The sequence below is a fragment of the Impatiens glandulifera genome, chromosome 3 (assembly GCF_907164915.1).
Source record: "Impatiens glandulifera chromosome 3, dImpGla2.1, whole genome shotgun sequence".
Classification (NCBI taxonomy): Eukaryota; Viridiplantae; Streptophyta; class Magnoliopsida; order Ericales; family Balsaminaceae; genus Impatiens; species Impatiens glandulifera.
This window is the reverse complement of record NC_061864.1, coordinates 56,902,311-56,922,930: the sequence shown is the minus strand read 5'-3', so window position 1 is coordinate 56,922,930 and position 20,620 is coordinate 56,902,311. Positions and strand designations below refer to the sequence as shown.

General features: G+C 33.9%; 1 protein-coding gene across 1 annotated transcript; it reads right to left on the bottom strand.

The window, feature by feature from the left end:
- Positions 1-7,657: 7,657 nt before the first annotated feature.
- Positions 7,658-9,467, bottom strand: LOC124932185 (flavonoid 3'-monooxygenase CYP75B137-like). The gene is made up of 2 exons (XM_047472800.1): positions 8,444-9,467; positions 7,658-8,327 (listed from the first exon to the last, which is right to left on the bottom strand). The coding sequence occupies exons 1-2, from the start codon at positions 9,338-9,340 to the stop codon at positions 7,707-7,709; spliced, it is 1,518 nt and encodes a 505-aa protein (XP_047328756.1). The 5' UTR covers positions 9,341-9,467; the 3' UTR covers positions 7,658-7,706.
- Positions 9,468-20,620: the final 11,153 nt, after the last annotated feature.

Genomic DNA, 20,620 nt, shown 5'->3' with positions numbered 1-20,620 from the left:
TATTTTAGGATTTTAGTTGTTCTTTAACATATTGTTCACCATTGATTTTAGGGCTTAGTATTTTCAAATCTTGGAAGAAAACACTAATAAAAAATTCATTTTTAAGGAGAGAAAAAAACCTAGAGAAATACAAAATGCCTTCAATGATAGTGTTCACCGAGGGCGATAAATGCTCTCGCACTATCTCGGTGATATGGTTGTCGGTAAAGGAAAACTTAATATTTCCGAGAGCATTTGTTGCCCTCGGAGATAATTAAATTCTTTTATATAGAGCATTGGGATCTCGTTGATAATCAAATTTTCTAAAAAAAATATAATATGAAATCTCCATCCGATCATCCAGACACAATCATCATTTCTAGAATCTAAGTATTCAAACATAAAATAATTCCAACAAATTACAGTATGATCGAAACTCAAACAAATATCTAATTAAATCTGGAATACAATCAATGTATATATATCTACTGAAGAAACAAATTAGAAGAGAACGAAGAAGAAGAACAATTGAGATTTTCCAGTAGAAAATAATAAATAGAATGAGAAATATATACCAACCTTAAGATCTGTAGTTCGTTTCCTTGTTTCTTGTACTTCTTCAAATCTGTGCGGATGGCTTTTGCGAGATCAAAGTTTCACAATAATTTCTGCTTCTTCAAATCTTTAATGGTGTCACAATAAGTTATGATTCTTGAGAGCTGGAAAGATTAAAGTGACATAGAATGTTCTGAAGTTACTTAATATGCATAAAGGAATAGAATTGGAGATTTGCGGTATTAATGGAGTGTCTCACCGGTTTGTTAAAAAATATTCTAAAGGTGTCGACAACGGAGATGGAGCGATTGTGTTTTCATGGATGCGATGGCGTAGGAGATAGTGACGAGCGGCATGAAGGAACGAAGATGTTTTATTGATGTAGAGTAACTGTTCGCCGATGGTGATGTAGATAGAGAACGATTTGCTGGAAATATTTAGGGTTAAATCCAAGGATCTTTCTGTGGAGAGATCTATAGATCTTGCTAGTAAGAAATATATTTACTTGTAAGATATTTGTAGATCTTTCTATAGATCTGTAAGAATTTATGCAGAGAGAGAAAGAAGAGAGAATAAGAGAGTTAGCAGTTGGGAGTTGGGCGATAAGAAAGAAGAAAAAGAGAGAATAAGATTATAAGGTTGGGAGTTGGGTGATAAGAAAGAAGAAAAAGAGAGAATAAGATAATAAGGTTGGGAGTTGGGCAGCTGTATTAATTAGGGAAAAATATAACTCTTTTAACGAAAGCAACCATTTGCTCTTACTTATAATCAAAATTATCACCGAGAGCCACCATTTGTCTTTGGTGATATTAATATCACCGAAAACATTCATTTGCTTTCGGGACAATACTTGGTAATGGTGCGGTTTTTACTAGTGAAGAATAAATCGCCGAAGTCCAAAGTCGCGGAAGAATGAAGAAGAAATCTCCGATGGCCGAAGTTGCGGAAGAAGGAACGAACGGTTTGAAACCCAGAAATCAAAAATGGAGAGATTGAGAAAGAGATAAAATGGAGAGGGAGGGATTATACAAAATAAATTATTATTATTATTATTTTCTCTCTCATCCATCGTGGATTTTTTTCCACCGTGGCTGCCACGTGGGGCATCGCTGGGGTTGCTGCCCCAGCGTCGCTATGTTAGGATTTGTATCTCCCAAATCCGACCTACTTGAAACGATTTGTAAAAACGCAACAAAAAAGAAAACAAGAAGACATAGATTTATAATGGTTCACACAAATTGAGTTATGTCCATTTCAGCCGCCACTAGATTTTACTATGAAGAAAAAGAAAAAATATAGAATTTTTACCACACACTTTATCTCTCTAAAATTCTATTTTTACCTGTAAACTCTTAATAATCACATATTTATAGAGTAAACATTCAGGTAATAAACCTAAATAACTCATGGTCTGGCCCAAGCCCAAAACCAAATACAAATTCAATAAACTCTAATTAACAATTGTAAAGTTTATTATAAGTGTAAGCTCCATAACTCAACAATTTCCCACCTGAAAACTAACTTCATCATCTCTCGATCGGTAGAGGCTTTCCATTCGGTGTCTTCACGAAGAAGACCAAATGAAGTTACACACAACTTTAGTTTCTCATTTGTCACAACTTTCGTCAGCATATCAATTGGATTCTCACTCCCGGGAATCTTTTCAAGAGCCAATACTCCATCTTCTAAAGTTGATTGGATGAAATGATAATGAACTTGTACATGCTTTGTCCTTCCATGATAAAATGGATTCTTTGTCAAATGAATGGAACTCTGACTATCGCATCGCAACACACTTCCCTCGTAGTCTTGACCCAATTCTTGCAAAAAGTGTTGTAACCACATCATATCCTTAACATCCTCTGTCACAGTAACATATTGTTACTCACAACTAGAAATAGCAACAATCTTCTGCAACTTTGAAACCCAACTGATTGTAGTACCTCCCAGAGTATAAATAAACCTTGTTGTTTTCTTACTACTATCAACATCATCAACATTGTCAACATCAACATATCCTTCTAAACCCATATTACACTTTCGAAAACACAAAGCGAAACATGTACTTCATCTTAAGTATCTTAGTATCCACTTTACTATTTTCCAATATTATCTACTTGGGTTGCTCATTAACCTTCTAACAACTCTCATTACATGTTCTATGTTTGGTCTTCTGCAAAGCATCGCATACATAATATAACCAATGGAAGAGGCATACGGAAGAATGGCTATGCAATTTTTCTCCTCCTCTATTGAAGATGACTGATATTTAGATTATCCGAAGTGACTGGTTTTGCATCATACAAGTTGAACCTTCTAAGAACTTTATTCATATATTTTTCTTGTGAAAGCTTGACAACATATTCATCCCTGAACATACTCATCCCAAGGATTTGTTTTGCAGCACCCAAATCCTTCATACAAAATTTTCAGACAACTCTTTCTTGAGCTTGTTAATTTCATAAAATCTTGTTCCAGCAATCAACATGTTATCAACGTAGAGAAGAATAATAATGTACGATTTATCAAACCTCTTGATCTAGCAGAAATGATCAACTTCACACCTCAAAAAATTGTTAATTTTCATATAGCTATCGAACTTCTTGTACCATTGCCTTGGAGCATCTTTCAAACCATACAGACTCTTTTGAATCTTACACAAGTTCATTTTTTCCTTTGATTTCATATCCTTCTAGTTGTCGCATGTAAATATCTTCATTTAAATTACCATGAAGAAAAAACAGTTTTGACATCCATTTGTTGAAGATGAAGGTCTTCTTTTACAACCAAACTCAAAATAGTTCTGATTGTCATCAATTTAACTATTGGAGAAAAGATCTAATTGTAGTCAATACCTTCTTTCAGTTGAAATTTTTTTCACAACCAACCTTGCCTTGTACCTCATGGTTTTATCATGTTCTTCTTTAATCCTGAAGATCCATTTGTTGTGAAGTGTTTTTTTTTCTTTTGGTAACTCAGTGAGCTCCCAAGTCTAATTCAACGTCAAAGAGTCCATCTCATCTTTCATCGCAGACTCACACTTAACTGATTCATCAGATTGTATTGCTTCCTAATAGCATCCAGGTTCACCTTTAACTGTCAACATGATATAGTTCAAAGATGGAGACCACCTCTCGACTAGTTTTCGATTCCTTGACGATCTTCTCAACTATATAACAGCTGTTTGCCGATTTGCTTCTAAGGACATGTTCTCAATGATTTCATCTTCAACAACACACTGGTCTTCTTCGACAGTCGGTATATATTCAGGTGAAAATTCTCTCAAATCGACCATACCAGTCTATTTCAACTTGGAATCACCATCTGATGTTTTCCTAATACAATCTTTGTAGAGAATCTGATCATTAAAGATAAAATTTCTGCTACGAATGATCTTCCGATTTTTTTTGGAAAAACGACTTAGCGTTATTTCATTAACAATTCCCAAAAATGGGAAAAAAACCACGAGTTTAAGAGATCTTTCTAGACAGGCCTAGAATGATTTTGAAGTCATAACATTTTGAATAAAAGCTAAAAAGCTAAAAACGTAAATGAATTATCTGATTACAATGCTTTCAATTCTAGTGAGTTTAAAAAACGGTAAATTCCAGTTCCTACAGATATTCCAGTTTTGCTCCGTGCATGGAATTCTTCTCCACGTTCCCGCGAGGGCGCTTTAATCCAATACAATATCTTTCCATAACTCTTCAACGCTCTTGCGGGTTCTTCCATATACCTTTGCATTTCGTTCTTTCCAAATGTTATACACCACTGCTCCAAAGCCGCACTTGAACACGCTTGTCGCAAATCTATTTCCCTTGGCTTTGAGTAGTGCTGCATCTTTGATTTCATTCCATTCGTTCGGGAAACTGATCAGCTCCAAGCCTTTATAGAATCTATACCAAAGCTCGGAAGCAATACAGTAGCTTCCGAATAGGTGATCTATGGTTTCTTCATTTTCTCTACATAGAAGACAGCTCGCGTTCGGGATGCTCATATACTTGCTGATACTTGATGATCTTCCGATTTTTATTATCCTAGAAACGATAATCAAACTCGATATCACCATAACCATTGAAAAATCATTTATTCGAGTTTGGATCAAGCTTGCTCATATCACATTCATTAATATGAACATATGATAAACAACCAAACACTTTCAAATAATAAATATTTACATTATTATTGCTCTAGACGTCTTCAAGAATTCTAAATTCAAGAGAAACATATGGTCCCTTGTTTATCAAGTATGCAACATTATTGATAGCTTTTGCCCAGAAGGTTTTAGGCAACCCTACATGTAATCTCATGCTCCTAGCACATTCGTTCAATGTTCGATTCATCCATTCAGTTACTCCATTCTATTGAGACGTTCAGGGAACAATCTTCACCATACTGATCCCATTTACATCACAATATTCTTTGAAATATGAACTGATGTATTCGCCTTCGTTGTCAGATCTCAAGGATTTAACCTTTTATTTGTTTCATTTTCAACCAAAGCCTTCTATTTTTTGAAAACCACAAATACATCAGATTTGTTCTTCATAAAATATACCCATACCTTTCTCGTTGAATCATCTATAAATGTCACATAATAGTGTGAACCTCCAATAGAAGAAACATGTGCAGGTCTTTATACATTAGTGTGTACCAACTCTAGCCTTTCTTTCTTGAGCTCCTTCCCATTTTTCAAGAAACTCACCCATTTTTATTTTCCAAAAATGCAGTTTTCACATAACTGATGTTCAACAGACTTCAATTCTGGAATCTGTCGATTCTTCAAAGAATTTTCATCCCTTTTTCGCTCATATTGCCCAACCTGCAATGCCACAACTCACTGTTCTTCGAGTCATCAACTACAACAATTGTTTCTCTTTGAAGTTGTGTATAACGTTCCAGTTTTGTGACCTCAAGCAACAACTATTGCTCTTTTATTCACCTTCCACGCACCATTTCCACAACTGAAATTGTGACCTTCTTCATCAAGTTGTGTAACAGAAATCAGATTGCACATTAAACCTGAAATGTGTCTCACCTTATTAATCTTCCAAACAGAACCATTTGTCATCTTCAATTTGATGTCCCCATGTCAACAATATCAGTGGCTCACCATTTGCGAGATAAACTTTCCCACAGTTTCCAGCCACATAATTCTCCATTAATTTTTTGTGGGCATTGGTGTGAAAAGACGCTCCCGATTCCAAAACTCATGAATCTATTGGGCTATCAACAGACAGAAGTAACGCATTAGTGACAATTTCTGTAACAACGTTGGCTGCATCATTTTTATCATCACCGTTTCTCTTCGAAGCTTTGCAATTTCTCTTCAAATGATTCTGTTTACCACAATTCTAGCACTCAAATGTCTGCCCAAACTTGGACTAACTCTTCCTGCTCCTCAACATAGATCTGCTCTCACCTCGGTTGAAATTTCTATCATTACCTCTACACATGTTTTCCACATTTAAAGCAGAACCTTTGAACAATTCACCACAATTAATTTTACAAACCTCTTCATCAAGAATACGATCTCCAACTTCAACAAATTTCAGTTTAACATTTCCAACTGAATTACTAATTGCTGCCCTCATAGGTTCTCAACTATTTGGTAGAGATGCTAACAAAATCAGGGCACTAACTTCATCCCCAAAATCAATCTCAACAGATAGCAGTTGATTCACAATTGTATTGAATTCGTTCAAATGAGTAGTGACAAAAATACCATCAATCATTCTTAAGTAAAAGAGTTTTTTCATTAGTTGTACCTTATTGTTAACAGATGGTTTCTCATACATATTAGAAAGCGCTTTCATCAGACCCATGGTGGTCTTCTCGTTTCCTACATTGTAAGCAACCGTCTTGGCTAGCGTCAATCGAACAACTCCCAAAACCTGTCTATGACGGAGTTTCTCTATCAGCGGAATATGAAACTTCTTTCCATATAGATAATCTTCAATCTGCATCCTCCAGAAGGCATAATCTGTTCCATCAAATCTTCCAATGTTGTGTCCTATACTGTCGTTTGCCATCGTTTCCAATGCTCGGATCTTGCCTAGAAGCTCTGATACCAGTTGTTAGGATTTGTATATCCCAAATCCAATCTACTTGAAACGATTTGTAAAAATGCAAGAAAGAAGAACACAAGAAAATACAAATTTATAGTGGTTCACTCAAATAATTAAGCTATGTCAATTTCAGCCGCTACCAGATTTTACTATGAAGAAGAAGAAGGAATACCGAGTTTTTGCCTCACACTTTATCTCTTTAGAATTATGTTTTCACCATGTAAACTCTTAATAATCACATATTTATAGGGTAAATATTCAGGTAATAAACTTAAATAACTCTTGGTCAAGTTCAAGCCCATAACCAAATACAAACCAAATAAACTCTAATTAACAAATATAAAATTTATTATAAGTGTAGGCTTCATAACTCAACACGCTATCCTTCAATCTGGAGTATTCGGTTTCTCTTGTTCCTTCCATTTCTATAATGCTATTTATTTTAGAAGAATAATTAAGATAGCTATTGTTTCTAATTATCACTCAAGACAGTTTATCTCTAACTTACAGAAAATAAGTTTAATGGTGATAGAAGCCAAGAGGATGTTGGTTTAATATAATGATTTATTCTAAAATAAAAAAGTTAAGATAAGAGCCGATTAAATCATTTACTAATAGAAAATGTCTCAGTTTAAAAAATAAAATAATAATAATAATGTCATAATTTTCGGTAGGTCACTACAACAAATTAAACATTAGAAGGGTCTTAACCACATTGAGGACCGTTATTAACTCTTTCACCATTAATTTTTTATCACATACCAACCATATGATATATGTTCTCCAAATGATCAACAACAATAAAAAGAGACTATAATAGAACATATCCGAACAAGAGTTAATTGATTGAAGACTAACATCTAATCCTACAACACGGTCCATATGAAGATTGACTATCGACAAAGTGACCATTTCTTTCAAATGTAAATACTTTATGTCCTATTTACACGAAAAAAATAAGATGAAACATTATTTGTGATCATTTCAACATACTTCAATTAACATAATAACAAGGTAAAAGAAGAAGAAACATAAAGATTAAGATCATACCCACATAAAAGTAGCAAGAGTTAACAAATTGTTGAAGATATTTCAATACAAATATTACTCATATAAAGCTTGACTCAATAGCCTAGGTATTGGTATTGCCATAAGAGGTTTTTTCTTCTTTAGTGCAAGTCCAAACTTCTCTTCTAAGTCTAACTTCTCTCCGTCAGACACTTTCCACTCGAAAGAGTGGAGTAGTGAGGCCATCAAGTATAAAAACATTCTTTCTGCTATTTCAATACCCACACATATTCTTCTACCGGAGCCAAATGGTAAATAGTTAAAGTCATTTCCACTATAGTCATACTTAGAGTTCATAAACCTTTGAGGATCAAATTTAAGTGGATTCTCCCAAAATGAAGGGTCTCGATGTATGGCCCACACATTAATGAAAACACGAGTTCCCTTGAGGATGGTGTACCCACTGATGGTGCAAGACTCGCTAGGGCAGTGTGGTACGAGAAGTGGAACAGGAGGGTGTAAACGGAGAGTCTCTTTCATGACTGCATACAAATAATGTAAATTTTTAATGTGTGATTCCTCAACTATATTGTTTACGCCAACCACAGCTTCTAATTCTTGTTGTGCTTTCTTCATTATTTGGGGGTCGTTCATCATTTCAGCCAACATGAATTCCATCATGTTTGTTGTTGTACCCGTCCCTCCGATAACCATATCCTGTCAAGATAAAACAAAACCATAAATTCTTTCAACAATTTTATTTAAGAAGTCCATCAATCTGATCTCATTGGATATGTTTAAGTTGTTATCATAAAAAACATATAGATATTTACCATTAAAAGTGATTTCAGATGAGATTCGGTTAGAGTCATTTTTTCATCCCCTCCTTCTTTCCTCAAATTCAATAGACCTTGCAGAAAATCCTTCTTTTTATTATTATCATCCTCTCTCATTCGTTCATTTATCATTAATTCAAAAACGTCATCAAATCTTTTCACCAATCTCTTCATCTTTTTCTCTATTCCTTGCAAGTCAAAATAAGCTAGACATGGAATGAAATCTGATATATTTGGTACTCCCAACAGCATCAAGAACTCTTCTGCAAAGAGACGGAACTCACTCCCTAGATTTCTTTCCACCGTCTCATTTCCACATTCTCCCCACAATATGGTGGTTATTGAATTCAACACCGTCATGAACATCTCTTCCCCAACATCCACCTGCGACATCCTCCGGACCCAAAGGCTATTGACCATCTTTCGAACCTCCCTTTGCCGGATATGATAGAATGAATCCACCTTCGATCTGCTAAGCATCTCTTCGGCGCATATTTTCCTTAGCATTCGCCACTCAGGTCCATAAGGGCTCCACAAAATGTCAGAACCGCCATATAACCCAAGTTTACCAGCAATAGGGACTTCTCGGTTGGCAAAGATTATGTCTTGATCTTTGAGAACTTCTTTTGCCACTGACGGAGTGGATATTACAACTGCATTCTTGTTTCCAAGTCGGAGGGAGAAGATTGGGCCATAGGTCTTGGCCAAGGTAGTGAAGTAAGAGTGAAGCTCTGGATTTAGGAACGGGAGGTTTCCAAAAATGGGTAACCCCATTGGTCCTTGAGGGAGCAACATCGATTGTTTCTTTTGAACATTTCTTGATAATTTTTTAAGTAGAAGTGATGTGCACCAAATCAAGAACAGGATGAAGATGAGTGAGCCTAATAATTCCATGAGAATTGGAGGAGAGAAGATAAAATTTATGCAGCTGGAATGGATAGAAGATGAAGAGAATTTATAAAAACAATAACACTCTTGTGTGGGATGAGGACAAGAAGAACTTTGTCTCAACCTTTGATTGTTCCCAATATTTTCAAATAAGAAATCTTCTAATGTTGAATATTTTATAGAGCATATTTGAAATCTAATATTGTGTCACAAAGCACGTCTGATTTGATCTTTTTTCATTTTATATTTTTTCTTTTGGTAGTTTGTTTAGGCGAGGCAAATGTTTGATTGTGGTCTTGATTCAGCTAGGTTTATATACTTAGGTTTGTTTAGACTATTTGTTCACGAGTTAATGTTAAGGCAGCACTCCATTAGGTTATATATAGTTCAAACTTCTAAGAATTCAAATCAGTTGAGAATTCTTCTTTTAATATGATACCTTCTATAATTAAATGAAAGAAATACATTGGCCATGTTCCAAAGGAACCCTGAAGACTTGTTTAGTTCATTAGTTGGGCGCAAGTAGGGGTGAGCATTATTTGGGATTACCTAAACCCAACCCAAAATATTAATTCGGGTATGTTAATTTGGGTTGGGTTGAGTATGAGTTAGGTTGAGTATGGGTTGAATTTAATTTAGGTTGGGTTAGGGTTATCCAAATTACCCAAATTATATAAATTTAATTCTCTATTATTAATCCAATATAAACTAATCATCTTCCAACTTTAAGTCGAACACGTTTTTCACATACTTAACACGTTTTTCACACGTTTTTAATATTTTTAACACGTTTTCATACCTATAACACGTTTTTCACATGTTTAACACATTTCACGTTTTTGACACGTTTTCACGTTTTTGGCACGTTTAACACGTTTTTGGCACGTTTAACACGTTTTTGACATGTTTAACACGTTTTCACACTAACAACACGTTTTTCACGTTTTTGTCACGTTTAACATGTTTTTGACATGTTTAATACGTTTAACATGTTTTTGACAAGTTTAACATGTTTTTCACGTTTTGACACATTTAACACGTTATTGACATATTTAACCCGTTAACATGTTTTTAAATAAGTTTAACACAGTTTTCATGTTTTTGGCACGTTAACACGGTTTTCACGTTTTTGGCACGTTACAACGGTTTTCACATTTTTGGCACGTTTAACACGTTTTTGACATTATAACACGTTTAACACGTTTTTGATATGTTTAATGCATTTTTCACACGTTTAACATGTTTTTCAAACATTTAACACATTTTTCACACGTTTAACATGTCTTTCACGTTTTTGGCATTATTAACACGTTTTTGACATATTTGACACTTTTTCCCATGTTAATACGTTTCCCCATTTTTGGCACGTTTAACACGTTTTTGACATGTTGAACACGTTTAACACATTTTTGGCTCATTTAATATATTTTTAGCAAATTTAACATATTTTGATACATTTAACACGTTTTTCACGTTTTTGCACGTTTTGCACATTTTTCACGTTTTTTGCACGTTTAATACATTTTTAGCACGTTTAACATGTTTTTGATATTTTAACATGTTTAACACGTGTTTGCACATTAAACATATTTTTGACATGTTTAACATGGTTTTTGCACGTTAACACATTTTGACTAGTATTAACACGTTTTTGGTACGTTTAATACGTTTTTGACATGTTTAACATGTTTTCACGTTTTTGGCACATATAACATGTTTTCATGTTTTTGACACGTTTAACACGTTTTTCACGTTTGGCACATTAAATGTGTAAAAATGTATTAAAAGTGTCAAAAATTTGAAAAACATGTTAAAAGTGTCAAAAACATGTTAAACGTGTCAAAACGTGCCAAAAACGTGTTAAACGTGTCAAAACGTGAAAAACCTATGAAAATGTGTTAAGGAATGTTAAAAACGTGTTAAACGTGTCAAGAATGTGAAAATGTGAAAAACATGTTAAACGTGTCAAAACTTGTTAAACATGCTAAAAACGTGAAAAATATATCAAAATGTGTTAAACGTGCCAAAAATGGGAAAAACGTGAAAAACATGTGAAAATTTGTTAGTAATGTTAAAAACGTGTTAAACGTGTCAAGAATGTGAAAAACGTGAAAAATATGTGAAACATGTCAAAGTGTGTTAAACGTGCTAAAACGTGAAAAATATGTCAAAATATGTTAAATGTGTCATCATTGTGAAAAACGTGTCAAAACGTGTTAATCGTGTTAAACATACCAAAAACATGAAAAACGTGTTAAACGTGTCAAAAATGTGTTAAACGTGCAAAAAAACTTGTTAAACGTGTCAAAAATATATTAAACGTGTCAAAAACGTGTTAAACTGTTAAACGTGTGAAAAATGTGTTAAACTGTTAAACGTGTGAAAAACGTATTAAACGTGTCAAAAACGTAAAAATACATGTTAAACGTGTCAAAAACTTGTTAAACGTGCCAAAAACGTGAAAAATGTAGAAAACGTGTTAAAATGTCAAAACGTGTTAATTGGATTAAAATGTGTTAAATGAGTCAAATACATGTTAAATAAAAAAAAATAATAATAATAATTTGGGTTATCTAACCCATACCCACCCAACCCACCCATATCTAACCCATATTAGTAAATAATATGGGTTGGGTTATGGGTTGAGTAAATTTAATTTGGGTTGAATATGGGTTGGGTAATACCGGTTGGGTTTACCCGTTTGCTCACCCCTAGGCGCAAGGATCATGTTCATAAAATCGTAGGTTTAAGCCTTCATGACTGAAAAAAACAATGGTTTGAAAGGATATCTTGGCAAACCCATATATGATTATGAAGTCTAAAATATAATAAATGTCATTCTCAACCATTAATTTGTTTCTCCATTATATATATCAATAATATGTAGTGGTTTATAAATGATAAGGAATATATTATAAACAATTGCGACAACCCAAACTAATTGAACAAGATAAAAAAAACTATAGTGAATAGATTTTTTATTCAATAATTTAATAATTTCTATACCCTTATTTATTTAATAAAAATTTCTTACTTTCACCTAATCTACTTAGCTTATAATAAAAGACAATGTATCAAAATTTTCATAATAATGTAGACTTTACTGATTAATTTACACCTTATATTTGTATTAGCACATTTTTAATAAGACCGTATATATGCTCTTCTTTTCCACACTCATGTTTAATAAATTTCTAATCTTCTAAACCCTAAGCTTTATCTTCTCTTTCGACTGCAATTTTACGATTCTTGTATATCTAATGAAGAACAACTGATGTTTTCATAAAATCCATTTCATAAGGAAAGTTCAAATGCTTATTGTTAGGTGTAGCTAGGACATGAGTGGCCGACCCCTATGGTTTGCGATTTAGGTATGTGGTTCACTAGTGGGAAGGGGACCAATAGATACAGAATTAGAGATAGTTAAATTATCCATCTCTATTCGACCAAAACTAGTATGAGAAGGAAAATAGCGACGGAAAATCATCTATGGCTTAAATGACAGTGGATAAAGATGAATATCGACGGTAGTTGGACCTATCGCTTGTGTTTGCTATAGCTTCTATCTCTAATTCTAGCTAGTCATTAATATTATTTCTATTGTTGTTTTGTTAAATATTTATTGAAATCACTTTCTTTCTTAGGTCAGCAGTAATGTTAAAGAAAAACTGTCACTAATTTATGTTACTAATGCCTTTTTGTAAACTAGTTGATCTCTTCATGGTTCATTCTGTTTTAATTTTTTTTTCGGGGCAATTTTCCTCCCCTCAACCAGATGGTTTGTGTATGTTGTTTATTTTCTTGTGATGGAGTTACCTTGAAAGTAATTATTCTCGAAGGTCCAAATTTTATCGACTGATTATTTAATTAAAAGTTTCCACGTTTTAAAAAATAATTCTAATTAACACCATTGTTTTTTCATTCAGCTAAAGACCAAACCATTACGAATTTGATGGAGTTTACTCATGACAAGTCCGAGTTTAAGGAGAAGTTCGTTGTCATTCATTGTTTTGTACAATTGAAAAAACCATTACATGTAGAAAAATTATTAGATTAATGAATTCACTGTCAAAATAAGATGTCAATCTCCTTCTAGGCGCAGATGGATTTGAATAAAATATTCAATCTCCTTCCAAGAAACTAAGCATTATAAATTTGAACAAGCCTAAAGAAATTCCCTAGGAATATATGTAATCAGATAGTTTATTTATGTTTTTTTTGCTTTTATTCAAAATGATACGACTTCAAAATTATTCTAGTTTTTTCTTCCGTTTTTTGGAATTTTTAATGAAATGACGATAAGTCATTTTTCCCAAAAAAAAAAAAACAAAAAAAAAACTACGGCCACACCCGTGTCCAAGTTGAGATGATTGTTCTTTTAGAAAAAGAGGTAAACAGACATATGAAGCCCGAAGAAATCCCTTTTTTTGTCTTTTTTTTTTGGAAAAAACGACTTAGCGCCATTTCATTAAAAATTCCCAAAAATGGTAAAAAAACCACGAGTTTAAGGGATCATTATAGACAGGCCTAGAATGATTTTGAAGTCGTAACATTCTGAATAAAAGCTAAAAAGCTAAAAACGTAAATGAATTATCTGGTTACAATGCTTTCAATTCTAGTGAGTTTAAAAAACGGTAAATTCTAGTTTTTACAGATATTCTAGTTGTGCTCCGTGCTTGGAATTCTTGTCCACGTTCCCGCAAGGGCGCTGCAATCCGATACAATATCTTTCCATAACTCTTCAACGCTCTTGTGGGTTCTGTCATATACCATTGCATTCTGTTCTTGCCAAATGTTATACACCATTGCTCCCAAACCGCACTTGAACACGCTTGTTGCAAATCTATTTCCCTTGGTTTTGAGTAGTGTTGCATCTTTGATTTCATTCCATTTGCTCGAGAAACTGATCAACTCCAGGCCTTTATAGAATCTGTCCCAAAGCTCTGAAGCAATACAACAACTCCCGAATAGGTGATCTATGGTTTCTTCATTTCCTATACATAGAAGACAATTCGTGTCTGGGATGCTCATATACTTGCTGATACGATCACAAGTGCTGAGTCATTCCCAGAAAGCGAGCCATAGGATGAACTGGTGTCTAGGGATAATCTTCGTTGACCATACAAGAGGAGCCCATTCTACTTTCTGTGCTTTTTCCCGTGTTACCTCCCATATTTTCTTCGATACCAGCTTCCCATTGTCCTCGGCTTTCCATTCATGAATATCCGGTTTGTCCTGTAGTTGTATATTACTTATATGATCAAATATCCTCTGTCCTTCTGGATTTTTCCTTCTGGATTTCTTCTCAGGAATGAGTAAAAAATCCATTTTTAAAGTAAATCACTTTCACTACTTTCCATTTGGTTATGATTACAGGATTTATTGATCATGTGTAAATTAATATTTTCACATTCATTGGATTCAATCATTGCATGATATAATAAAGATGTATTTTATTGTGTAACCATTTATTAAATATAAAAACAGGTCCCAAGGGTTTAAGGTTTAAGTATTTCATATAAAACAATATATAGTTGAATAGTTTATATCAATATTAATAGTTTAAAGTTGGATTTCAATCTTAAGCAATTTGAAAATAATTTCATTAACAACCCCATATTAAATTAGCCATTTTTTCCTTATATATATATATATATATATTCCTTACCAACTAAATAAAATATTATAAACTTGTACATTTTTTTTATTTTAATTAAAAATAATAAACTTAGAAATAAAAATAACAAGAAGAAGACTTGTTAGATCAGCGTAAAGCAAGCTACAATCTAGATATTATTCAAACCAGAATATGAACTTAACATAAATTTTCTCTTTGAAACAAAATTAAAATATTTATGTCCTAAATTCAGTTGATCTCTATTGTTGAAGTTCAGAAATATATAAATCAAAGTTTTAAGACTCACAAGAGAAACACATCTGACTGTAATTGCTGTTTTCACTTGGACTCTTTAGTTTTTTCCCAAAAAAAAAATAAATTCACATAGACAATGCATTTTTTGCGTCGGCAAGTTAAATAAAATTAGATTTCCCGAAAAAAGAAAATGAAACTTTTTCTAATACAATTTGAGTGGATGATACTTCAATTAATTTTATATATGTTGTTATGAATGCATGAATTATTGGTAGGTAATGACTGATAAATAGAGATTGCTTTTATTATTGATTTCTCTTGAATTTAAGCTTAAATGTCACTTTCTAGCTTAAGAAAACATTGATATATAGTCTTATTATTATAAGATAAATAAAGTCATTTGTAGGTTCTACATCAAAATCATTTTCTAACCAATTTTGCTATATTTTTTGGTGATACAATATATAGGAAGTACCAATAGCGACGGAAATGGCAACAGTTGACTTGTGCGTCGTTTTTGGATAAAATAAATGGGTGGTTGAAGAATGAAAAAATGTCGCTAATACTCAAAATAGCGTCGCTAATGTTAATAGCGACAATAGATTGTTTGGTTATAAGTATAACTATAGCTTCCGTTGCTAATCCTAATTAAACTCCCAACTATTTTATGTACTAAATAGTGGTGTCGGTATTTCCATAAGAGGTTTCTTCTTCATTAGTACAATTCCAAAATTTTCGTCTAACTCTATCTTTTCCCCCTCAAACACTCTACACTCGAAATTATGAAATAGAGAGGTCAACCAGATCATAAACATTTTTTTCTGCAAATGGCATGCCTACACAGGCTCTTTTGCCCGAGCCAAATGGGAAGTAGTTAAAGTCATTTCCATTATAGTGACATTTTGAGTTCATAAACCTTTTAGGATAAAACTTGTTTGGGTCCTTCCAAATAGAAGGGTCCCGATGGATGGCCCAAGTATTGATGAAAACACAAAACTACTTGGGAACTCTGTATCCACCAAAAGTGGAAGACTCACTAGGACATGGATAAGTGAAGAGAGGCCAACAAAAATTCTATCATAATTGCAGACAAATAAGGTAATTTATGTAGTAATTCCTCTACCGCACTATTTGTGTCCACCATAACTTCTAATTCTTTTTGCGCCTTTTTCATTACATGGTGTTGTTGGTGTTGTTCAGCATCTCAGCCAACACGAATTGTATCATATTTGTTGTTGGATCCGTGCTTGCGACAATGATATGGTATGCAATGAAGGAAACAATAATTATCAACACAAATGAATCATGAAGTATATCATTGTTCATGTTTGTTGAGTTATGAAGCCTACACTTATAATAAATTTTACATTGTTAATTAGAGTTTATTGGGTTTTCTTTTTGGTTTTGGGCTTGGGCCTGAACAAAGTTATTTAGGTTTATTACCTGAATGTTTACCCTATAAATATGTGATTATTAAGGGTTTACATTGGATAGACAAAATTCTAAAGAGATAAAGTGTGAGACAAAAACTCTGTATTCCTTCTTCTTCTTCATAGTGAAATATGGTGGTGGCTGAAGTGGATGTAGCTCAATTTGAGTGAACCACTATAAATCTATGTGTTCTTGTGTTCTTTTTCTTGTGTTTTTTACAGATTGTTTTCAAGCTGGTACGATTTGGGAGATACAAATTCTAACAACTGGTATCAGAGCAGGTAGGCTAGATCTGAGCATTGGAAACAATGGCAAGTGAGAACAGTATAGGACATGGGATTGGAAGATTTGATGTGACAGATTATGCCTTCTAGAGAATGCATATTGAAGATTATCTCTATGGAAAGAAGCTTCATGTTTCTTTGAGTGAGAAACTAGAGAAGATGGATGAAGCTGAATGCAAACACCTTGATAGACAGGTTTTGGGAGTTGTCCGATTGACGCTAGCCAAGACGGTTGCTCACAATGTAGCAAAGGAGAAGACCACCATGGGTCTGATGAAAACTCTTTCTAATATGTATGAGAAACCATTTGTTAACAACAAGGTACACTTAATGAAAAGACTATTTTACTTAAGAATGGTTGATGGTACTTCTGTCACTACTCATTTGAATGAATTCAATACAATTGTGAATCAATTGCTATCTGTAGAGATTGATTTTGGGGATGAATTTAGTGCCCTGAAATTGTTAGCATCTCTACCAAATAGCTGGGAACCTATGAGGGCAACAATTAGTAATTCAGTTGGAAATGCTAAACTGAAATTTGTTGAAGTTAGAGATCGTATTCTTGCTGAAAAGGTTCGTAAAATTGATTCTGGAGAAACATTCAAAGGTTCTGCTCTGAATGTGGAAAACAGGGGTAGAGATAATGATAGAAATTTCAACCGAGGTAAGAGCAGGTCTTTGTCAAGGAGCAGGAGGAGTCAGTCCAAGTCTGGGCGGACATTTGAGTGCTGGAATTGTGGTAAACAAGGTAATTTAAAGAGGAACTGCAAAGCATCGAAGAAAAACGGTGATGATAAAAATGATGCAGCCAACATTGTTTCAGAATCTATCTCTAATACGTTACTTCTATCACGGATGGAAAGCCGCCACCGATCAAGAGATGATGAAGTTAGTCTCCAAGTGGGAGATTGTTGAGTTATGGAGCCTACACTTATAATAAACTCTACATTGTTAATTAGAGTTTATTGGGTTTTCTTTTTGCTTTTGGGCTTGGACCTGACCAGAGTTATTTAGGTTTATTACTTGAATGTTTACCCTATAAATATGTATATATTAAGGGTTTACATGGTGAAGACATAATTTTAGAGAGATAAAGTGTGAGGCAAAAACTCTATATTCCTTCTTCTTCTTCATAGTGAAATCTGGTGGTGCCTGAAGTGGATGTAGCTCAAATGAGTGAACCACTATAAATCTGTGTATTCTTGTGTTCTTTTTTCTTGTGTTTTTTAAAGATTGTTTTCAAGCAGATCGGATTTGGGAGATACAAATCTTAACACTTCATTCCTTTTTAAGAAGCTCTCAAAGAAGGAACAAGGGTTGTCACTTCCTCCAGGACCGATTGGGATATCCTTTTTGGGAGCCTTCCTTTCCTACATTCCGAGCTTCACTCTTACTTCACAGACTTGGTCAAGACTTATGGCCCAATCTTCTCCCTTAGGCTTGGAAAAAAGATAGCCATTGTCATCGCCAGTCCTTCTGCTGCACGAGAAGTTCTCAAAGATAAAGACATCATCTTTGCGAACCGAGATGTCAATATTGCTAGTAGAGTCGTGTTCTATGGAGGGTCAGACATTTTGTGTAGCCTTACGGACCTGAGTGGCGAATGCTAAAAATTTTTTTGCTCGAGAGATTCTAAGCGGACCCATGATGGATTTCATCTCAAAAATCCGGCAGAGGGAGGTCGGAAAGTTGGTCAACAAGCTTTAGGTCAAGAGGATGTCGTTGGTGGATGTTGGGCAAGAGATGTTCATGATGGTGTTGAATTCGGTCACAAATATACTGTGGGGAGACTGTGGAAATGAGATTTCCGAAAGAAATCTTGGGACTGAGTTCCATTTATTTTTAGAAGAGATATCGGTGCAGGTTCTGCTGGGAAAACCAAATATCTCGGATTTCATTCCAAGTCTAGCATATTTTGATTTACAGGGTATAGAGAAACAAATGAAGAGAATGACCAAGAGGTTTGATAATATTTTTGAATTGATGATAGATGAACGAACGAGAGATGATGATAATGAGAAGATGGATCTTTCTACAAGTTCTATTGAATTTGAGGAATGGAGGAGGAGGTGATGATATAACGCCTCTATCCACGACCCATCTAAAAGCACTTTTAATGGTATATATCTCCTCAATCAAAATTTACTTTGTATATGTTATAAATATTATCATGATATTATTAAGAATCTTATAGATCAAACTGAAAGGAACCTTAATCAAAATAATGTCCAATTTCAAGATTAGACTATGAATTCACTAAAAAATACCTCTAACCATAACTAGTCTTAAAGCCCTTTTATGTTATGGTATATATGTATTCTTAATTATGCCAAATATATAATTAAATCTATCCAGTCAGATAAAATTTGAGAAGAAAATGTAATGTGAAATATGATTCAAATATCAATCAGTCATTTATATCTTTAATTCTTTTTTTTATAATTTTCTTAGTTTTATTAATTTATATTTTATCAATACATTATTAATATGATTTTACTAATTAATATGTTATAAATTTATTTCTAGGGAATCAGACGATAGCACTGACTATGATTAGACAATAATATGTGACCTTCAATATCATAAGTCCATGAAGAAGATGTCAGCAGCAAAGATATAACCAAAAACAAAGGGGCATAGTTCTTCCAAAACAAGTGTTGAAATTGAAAGGATCGGTCAAATAACAGGATTGAATAATTCTAAAACAGCTAAGAAGGGTAAGAAGGAATCAAAAATCAAAGAAATGAAAAACATGAAGACAAATATCTCAAGTTCTAAGAAAAATGCCGAAGTAAATCCCAAGGAAACTGTGACACCTGAGGCTAACGCTAAGATATTGAACATGGGTGCATTTTCTCCACTCGTTAATCTGGATCTTGAAATTGCAATTGATAGCATTCAAAACAGGAAAACTGGCACACAAGAGAAGAGTACTGAAGAAGATATTCTAAAGAAGATTGGAACAATTGAAGTCAACGGTTTTGTGGGAAATACAAGGGTTAGATGTGTCGAAAAGAACAAACAAGTCAGGAAAGATAGCAACCCTGAAACAGTCATCTCCTCCGCTCCTCCTACTGCTGCAATTCCTGACAAAGAAAATACTTAGGCTGATAACAAAGATCCTACTGCTGGTCCAACGTGGTCAATGAGGAAAAACGAAATAGAAAATTTGGCAGAACTGAGAAACTAGATGAAGAAGCTATTTTTCCAAGTTAATAAACAAGAAATTATGATACCCCAGGAAAGAAATGATCAATTGAATGCTCAGTTCAACATTCACTATCTAAAGAATTGGAATCTCTTTAACAAAGACCAATATGATGAAGTGATCAAGTAACGGTGACGCCATGAAGGAAATTTCTAAATGTAATAAAACAAATGTGTATACAATCATGAGCAACCCAAACAAAACCTAGCAAGAAGGAAATGTGTGGAATGGAAATTCCATGAACGATCCAGAAAAAGAAAAATTTCAGATAGACACTTTATACCCAAAGGTAATTACACTTGATCATCCGCACCGATTTGAGCTCCCACCAAAAATTGAAGAAAAATGCGTAAAGGCATGGTAGTTTGTCATAGTTGGTCACTTTATGGGCAACATGAAGGCAGCATTTGATGAGGTTAAAAGAACGTTGATGGGTTAGTGGGAATCCTCTAGTCTAGAGAGGATCACAATCAATGATCACGGATTCT

Coding starts and splice junctions, on each gene's coding strand:
- LOC124932185 (XM_047472800.1), bottom strand. CDS start 9,340: ATGGAATTATTAGGCTCACTCATCTTCATCCTGTTCTTGATTTGGTGC. Junction 8,328..8,443: donor ATCTGAAATCACTTTTAATG/GTAAATATCTAT, acceptor TTATCTTGACAG/GATATGGTTATCGGAGGGAC.